At 48.0% G+C, this 8,147-nt stretch overlaps 1 protein-coding gene across 1 annotated transcript; it reads right to left on the bottom strand.

Annotated features, from left to right (window-relative positions):
• Positions 1–1,945: 1,945 nt before the first annotated feature.
• GPX2 (glutathione peroxidase 2) lies at positions 1,946–8,122 on the bottom strand. The gene is made up of 2 exons (XM_059059103.2): positions 4,884–8,122; positions 1,946–2,460 (listed from the first exon to the last, which is right to left on the bottom strand). The coding sequence occupies exons 1-2, from the start codon at positions 5,103–5,105 to the stop codon at positions 2,110–2,112; spliced, it is 573 nt and encodes a 190-aa protein (XP_058915086.1). The 5' UTR covers positions 5,106–8,122; the 3' UTR covers positions 1,946–2,109.
• Positions 8,123–8,147: the final 25 nt, after the last annotated feature.

Genomic DNA, 8,147 nt, shown 5'->3' with positions numbered 1-8,147 from the left:
CCTGAGTGCCCCTAGGGAAATTTGATTATCTAGGAAAGTGGGTGATTATATTACGCTTTGCCATGTCTGTTTATGACCATAAGCTGATACTTCTGAGGATGTAAAGGGGACCAACAAGAAGAGGAATAAAGAAAAGGAAACAATTTCTCATTCCTGAAGCAAACAGCATTTCCCTGACCAAGTGAGGAGCCCTCTTCCTAGCATTAAGGCCCTTTCTGACTCTCTCTGCAGAATCACTTATACTGTAATTCCCATTCCTTTGGGAGTCTCTAAATCTCTCAACTTGAGCCTCATGGGGAAGACCCAACACATTGTTCTGGCATATCAGGCCCTAAGTTGCCTGTGCCATAATACCAGCATCCAGGATAGCTGGCACTGCTGTTAGACATCATCACAGGCAATAGCACTATAAAGATGATGAACAAATCATGCTAGCATCCCACATTGATTCTGATTTTATTTCTTCAGGGAAGCAGTTTGTCTCTGCAGTTATTGCTCTAAAATCAATGCTTGGTCCTGCCCACAAACCCATACCCCAGCTCTTGGCTCTGACAGTAGGAATCTTGAAGGGCTTGAGTTCTCAAGAGTCAAATTAAGGATGGCCTTAATTTAGCAGAAAGTCTGCAGAAGGATGCCAGGGGATTCCCACTGTACCACTCAGGTTACCGTTTTGAAATAAAGCACCATTGATGACATAGCTTTAGTAGAAGGTCAGACAGTAGGGACCCTTAACCTCTGTTCCACATTTACTTCTGACATGATGCAAGTGCTTGGAAAACAGTTACGGGGAACATCCCTCAGCATTTTCCCCTCAGCATTGGGGTTCTCAAGCTGTGTGTCCAGTTTGGAGAACTGTCCCTTTAGGGCTTCAATGAAGAGAAGTAAAATATTCCATCTAGTGATCAAAGAAAGAGGGCAAAATGAGAAGTTTCCAGGAAGAGGTTTGTGGGACAAAGTGAGAGGGCAGTGGCCTGTCAGCTGGTGTCTTTTCTAGAGCATGATAGGACCTGTCTTGGTGGTGCTTTTGAGTATGCCTGTAGTAGGTGAGGAATCTGGGGCACCGTCCTTCAAAGCCATTCGGCAGAACTCTGTTCTCACTGAACAGCTATGGTGTTGGCGGGTTATAAAACAGTCTGACTGTCTGAAGGGAGGCCCTCTCACATCCCCACCCTCATGGAAAAAGAAGTGAAACCAGTCATTCATGCCTAAACTTGTCTGTCTTGTTCCTGCATTTGTGAATTTGTGAGTGTGAGAAAGACAAGGGTGAAACGTGAACTTTAAAAAGGAGGGAGAGTCAATCTAACAAAGGATCCAAAACAAACTACTCCACAAGGTGATCAGGAAGTGGGTAAAGTGCTCTTTGTGTGCCCAGCAACCGTACCCTCCACGCCCTTGCTGTCATTAAAGTGGACCAAATTCAACTTCTCAAGGTGCAGGGAACATTTAGTCAGCCCAGTACCCACAGTGAGAGTGACATCTTCCTGATTGGAATCCTCTAGCTAACTTCCCAGTGCTTCCTCCACTTTTCTTCCCCTTTCTTCTCGTTATCACCTCCTTTCCCCAGTTCTGAAGAAGAGCCATAAAGTAATAATACAATTCACATTTCCAGAAACTCCACCTCCCACCCAGACCTTGACCTGAGCGTGCTTTCCAGACAGTAATTGGAGTGTCCCCTCGATCGGAGCCTCCCTCTCCTCAGCCTTTGTTTGCTGCCAGCCCCTCAGACCCACCTGTGGTTTTATCCCGTTCCTCCCACCTCCGTCAAGGAAAAGACACAGAGAGCCTGGCCGTTTCCACACCTGCCCTTTATTGGACTCAGCCAGCAGGCTGGCTCCGGACCCTCACACTTCTCAGACACCTCCCATACAGATTTAGGAAGGTGCCATCATTCTGTGAAGGCTCAGAGCCCACCCTTGGAGCCCCAGGTTCAATCACCAACCAGAAGTTTGGGGGGAAGGAAAGGAAACAGGCAGACCAGAAAGGCAAGGCTCTTCAATGAAGGGAACTGATCTGAAGGGAAAGCCTGGGCCCAGCAGAGTCTCCTGAGGGCACACTGAATGCTCAGGAAGGACACTCAGGGGCAGGAGGAAGTAGGAGATCTGCTGGTGTTTATATGGCAACTTTGAGGAGGCGCTTGATGTCGGGCTCGATGTTGATGGTCGGGAAGGTGCGGCTGTAGCGTCGGAAGGGCTCCCCCTCTGGCCCGATGAGGAACTTCTCAAAGTTCCAAGACACGTCTGAGCGGTGCACAGGGCTCCAAATGATGAACTTGGGATCGGTCATGAGGGAAAACGGGTCGTCGTAAGGGTAGGGGAGCTTATCCTTCAGGTAGGTGAAGACAGGATGCTCATTCTGACCATTCACATCACACTTTTGGATAAGGGTAAAGGTGGGCTGGAATCCACCCCCAGGGCGGACATACTTGAGGCTATTCAGGATCTCCTCATTCTGACAGTTCTCCTGGGGGAGCAAAGAGACAAAGAGCTTGGGAAACGCAAGAGATGAAGAATCTACAAAGTCACCCTCCTGTACTCCCCAGGATCATTCTTTCTATTATGTATTCCCCACCCCCCACCCCACCCCCACCCCATTCCTTCTCTTTCCTTCTTCCTTCGCTTTGCCCTACTCTTGACTTGGAGTTTTCCCTCTCACAGCTATTGTCTGATGGTTTGCTAGGCCATTTCTGAAAGTTCTCACAGAACCTAGCTTGGCTGTTCTTGTACTGAAAGATTTAGTGCTTTTGAGCTATCACTTCTGTCTCCGATCTACCCTGAGCAATGCTTAGGGTATCTGTCTGAAGCTTCAGGGAACCTTGAGTTCTGGGCAGTAGAAAGAAAGGGAAAGGAGGCCCAGGTCATATTGCCTAGAGCCCTCCTTCCACTTATGCACCCACACATACATGCCTACACACACACACACACACACACCCTGCCACCACATTCCCAGGTCATATTGCCTAGAACCCTCCTTCCACTTACGCACCCACACATACATGCCCCCACACACACACACACCCCTGCCACCATATTCCCTTTCCTTTTGCCCTGGTCTTGCCTGTCTCTCTTCTAATTACCTCTGAGTGTTGGAGCCTTGGCCTCTGCCCTACTTAGCTCCTCAAACGAAAGGTGAAATTGAGGTCTAGAAGAATGGGATTTATAGCTTCTTCCTTTCATCTTGTCCTAGATCTGAAGTACAAGTAGGAGGAAGCTTTGATGAAGGAAAACCCCATCCAAGGAAGACTAGTTTTCAGGTGCCATGAAGGCAAAGTAGGTTAGAGACAACAATGAACGTAGTGTAAACGGAATTACTTCGTGACCAACAGGCATGAATTAAATAGGATTAAAGGTTTAGTGTTCTGGAATAGGCCAGGGGAAGGGGAAGTTAAGGAAATAAGTGCTTAAGGACCAAAAGTTGTGAATGTGTAATTATCGTTCCTTTCACTTGGCTTCCTGCACCTCACGCTCACTTGCTGTACTCAGCTCGGATGCTTTAGATCTCAACCTGTTGCCTGTCTTTCCTCCCCGCTGCCAGCACTGTCCTATCCCCACTTAGCATTCCCCACCCCTGACATCCCGCAAAGACCCATGGAAACCCTTATTTTCCACCCCCATCCGCCAAGTCTAAGAGTCATATATCTCCCTCAGGGGAAGAAGTTCCTGCCTCTGACCTACTAGAACCAACTAGTACAGTCAGTTCCAGGACATCATGACATCTTGAGCCCAGAGTTGATGGCTATTAGACATCTTATCTCCTAATGCAAAAGGCCTGCTGGCTACTGGTAGGTTACAGATTCCCTCCAGCAACTGGCTGGCCTGAAGTGCTGGAAGGAGGCATCCCTAGGGCCAGAGAGACACCTCTGAAGAGGTTTTACCCTTTCTGTCTCTCTTGCCCTGGCCAAGCCTAGAAACAGAACTGAGGCAGGGAAGGAACAGTGAGAGCCCTCATGGTTTGGGCTCAGGTTTGTCACAGCCAATGACATTTCAGCCTTCCTGCCTATATCTCTGATAATCTCTTCCTTGCCTCCATGCCACTGTGAATTGAACCCAAGGGATTATAATTGGAGGACATTCTGCCTGCGTGTGCTATTAAAATCCTAAGTGAAAATATAAGAATCCCTAAAAGATAACTTGAGGTGTGCAGGCTGAAGATCTATTAACAACTTGACCCATTAATCAGGGACAGAGAGGCACGTGTGATGCCCAGAGGAGACACGTACACTTAGCAAACCCTTTTGCCTTCCCCCAAATTCACTCTCCACTTGGCTGATTTTAAACAAACAAACAAAACCTTCCGATCTAAATAGTAAAGTTGCTTGCATTTTCATATTACTCTATACTTTTCAAGTTACTTTTGTAGCTCTGATCCCCACAACCTCACAATAATCCTATCAGATAAGTGGTATTATCCCTAGTTTATAGAAGAGGAAACCAAAACAGAAAAATTGAGTGACTCTTCTTAGGGCACAGAGCTATTAGATAGCAGAATCAAATCTAGTGAAAATGAAGGGCTCCTGAGTCAGTTCAATCCTAGTTTGATTCTTGATCTTCTATTTCCTCCAGTCATTCATTCAACAAACATTTAATGAGTGCCTTCTATGCCCAGGCACTGAGGACACAATGGAGAGAAAAACAGATATGGTACCAGCCCTCATGGAGTGTAGTGGGAAGACAAGAAACCATAAAAATCCATGTGTTTGGTGTTCCATCACAGACAGAATCATACTGACTTCCCCCTGGTACTCGCATGCACCTAAAGACCTAGATTAACAAAACATACCCCATGATTCAAGACACTCCGACACACATAGCCGTCCTCCCCCTCTCTTTAGCCCACTGGAGCTGCAGCAACCCAACTCCTTGAGTACAATACCAGGGACGTCTCACCTGATGTCCAAATTGGTTGCAAGGGAAGCCAAGAACCACCAGGCGCCTGGGAAAGCGGCATTGCAGCTCGTTGAGTTGGGTGAAGTCCCGGGTGGTTGTGCCTCAGAGCGAGGCCACGTTCTCAATCAGCACTGCCCTGCCTCGGAATGTATTGAAATCTACCTTGTCGCCATCCAGGCTGATAGCACTGAGGTCGTAGAAGGACTTGGCGATGTAAGCCATGGTGGGAGTGCAGAGTGAGTGGCAGGGCAGTGTGAGCCCACTTAAGGGTCTATTAAAGGGGTGGGGAGGAAGGAGGAGCCAGGAAGGATCTCACAATGGGGCTTTGAGCATCCCCAGGATGACTTAGCAAAAACAGTCACCTACCTGTAAGTGCTGTTTGAACAAGAAGGTTGCTCCTCCTATTTACAGACTCTGAACAAAGCCACCTCCCTGCTCCACCCTGTTGGCAACCTAGGAAGGGCCGATGTGATATCTCTGAGCATACATGAATAATTCACTGCTTGCAGGAAACCAGAGCCCCAAAGGTTGGACGGGGAGGAAAAAAGGCAGGGAGGGATGGCAAGATTGACTCCTACTTGCCCCAGCAAATTGTTTTCACTTGGCACAGACAGTTATTGAGTGCCTGCTGAGTGCCGAGCTGTGAATTGTGCAATTGAGAGGTCAGGGTCTGCCGAGGGCTGAAGGATGAGGAAGAGGTTGGGCGCGTGTCCCCTTGACTCAGACTACAACTGAAATATACATGTTACTGTTCACGTTTCTCTCTTCGGCTGTTACTTTCCACAAGCACAAAATCAAAGGGACCGTTAGGAGGACGGTGTGTGGTTTTCTAAAATAATGGCTTTCAGTGCCTCAGCTTGCACCAGTCTGAAGAGGGGAAGCTGTGTTTCTCTTGAAAAGTCTCTCAGTGAGTGATGGTGCTTGTCCTGGAGAGCACATCTGCCCATGCCCCTGCGCTGTACCATCTCCTCTAATACCCCACACCCCACCTCCACAGGGTCATGAAGATGCAGTTGGTTGTGGCTGGGATAACAGAGAGGAGTCACAGAGCAGGTGGGTAAACTCAGAGGGGATGGATGCCCCTACCTCTTATCAGACAGACTCAGTCCCAAAGACTTCTCAGAGGGGCTTGTGCTGGTCATTCCCCACAGAAGGAAGTGTGCAGGGAGTCGAAGCTGCTATGGTTCTAGACCCAGCTAGGCCACTCACGATGTTTTCAACACCAGCATGCAATGTGTTGCAGGACATCTGGGGACCCGCTAAGAGCTATCATGGGAGCACAGCACTGGAAGCCCACAGAAACTAAAAAGACCTAATGCTTCACTTCATTCTTCCAAACACCCACCAATGCAAGAAATCAGGGTTTGTTTTTTTTGTTTTTTGTTTTTAATGCCTGGATTTCTCCATCATTAAAGCTGGCAATTAGGCTTTATCTGGCTTTGGGATTTTAAAGCGAAATTTCAATAACAATGCAGTTGTTTACTAGGAGTGTTTTCACAGGTATGTGTCCATTGGGAACTGTCTCTTAGAACAAAAAATAAGCCAGGTTGGGGAGCAGCTGTTCTTGAGAATCTGATTTGTTGAGAAGACGGAGGAAGTACTTTCCAGGAAGTACCCAGGTTTTCTGTTCTGTAGCCTGTTCATGGCTGTATATAGCAACACGGAAATCCATACATCTTAACTGGCTGCTCCCTACAAAAAAGCCTCCATTACCTAAGTGGGAATGGAATCTTTTGCCACTAGAAGAGGTGGCAGGAAACGCAGAGAGAAGTGTGTCTCCTACTGAGGCTGGGTGGAGTTGCTAGAAAAAGCAAATAAAACGCCTCCTAAGCCACTGAGTCAAGAACTTGGCCCTGATAATGGGCTAAACTCTTAACATGAACTTGCCAGATTCACCTGCATGCCTACCACTTCCCTAGTACTCTCTGGGCTTCCAGGTGCCTCTTACTGGCTGCACTTCTGGGACCCCTCTCCAGGAAGACCATGGAAGTTGCTAAACTGAGGAGTGGAGGTGCTGTCTTCCTTAGGTACAGGACATCCCTTTTCTCCAGGGGCAACCTAGGACACCTTGAGTCACCCAGGTTCTCACCTTTCACAATTGAATACAATTGATGAAGCTCTCCTAAAATACCTCTTTGTTTCCAGCTTTACCTCAAACTGGCCTACTTTCCAGAAGCGTGTAACTTTGGACATGCACTAACATGGCTTTCCACAGGCACAGTAGATGTTCTGGAAACTTCACTGGCTTAGTAGGCAGAAAGCCTAGGTCAGTGGTTCTCAATTCTGGCTGCAAATGAGAATTGCATGTAGAGATTTTTCTAAATAGAGATGCCAAGCTTTCCCCTCTGGAGATTTCAATTCTGGTTGTTCCTTTTAAGCCTCGACTCTGCCACTCTTTCTTGGGGCCCCTAGGCACCTGTTTCCTTATCTGTCGAACTTTAAAGATAATCACCTTCCTTATCTCACACAGACGTGATTGGTGATTGTCTGATTGTTCCGACAAAGGAGATAAAGCATTACAAGTTCTCTGTAAATTGGAAAATGCAGGTTAAGATCTTAGGCTACTGTTGCCCTGCCTTGTTTTACTCCTTCCTTCTTCATTTTATCTTTACCTCCAAACAGTCTCTGCTGCTTCCATCAACTCCGGACCCCAGAGTATAGTATTCAACAGTCCCCAGACCCCAAGCTTCTAGACTGCCTTGTTCCCTTGGGGTATCCAAGCACAGGGCCAGGATGAACTTCTGAAAGCTTACTTAATCCCACCTCCTGCCTTCAGGAAGACCTGTTTCTGTTACATTCCAAGCAGATGAGAACGCTCTTGGTGTTTTTTTTTTTTTTGGTTTTTGTGGTACACGGACCTCTCACTGTTGTGGCCTCTCCCGTTGCGGAGCACAGGCTCAGCACCCATGGCTCACGGGCCCAGCCGCTCCGCGGCATGTGGGATCTTCCCGGACCGGGGCACGAACCCGTGTCCCCTGCATCGGCAGGCGGATTCTCAACCACTGCGCCACCAGGGAAGCCCCCGCTCTTGGTTTTAAAGACACCCTCAGACATAGATATTCAGCATGTCCCCAATGACTCTACTCAATCTTATTTCCGCAATGGGAGTCCATTGCCGAGCACTGGGGCCTTTGCTTGGGGCTCCCCTGCAGGTGGCATTAGGAGAGGCACCAAATGGAAGACGTTTGCTGTTTCCATTGTCATTCTTCTGCTGTTGCTTTAGGATTCTGGAACCTCTTTTACCGGCACTGCCTCTCTCCCTCC

Source organism: Kogia breviceps, chromosome 3, assembly GCF_026419965.1.
Source record: "Kogia breviceps isolate mKogBre1 chromosome 3, mKogBre1 haplotype 1, whole genome shotgun sequence".
Classification (NCBI taxonomy): Eukaryota; Metazoa; Chordata; class Mammalia; order Artiodactyla; family Physeteridae; genus Kogia; species Kogia breviceps.
Note: the sequence above shows the minus strand (reverse complement) of the source record. Positions and strands in the feature narration are given on the sequence as shown.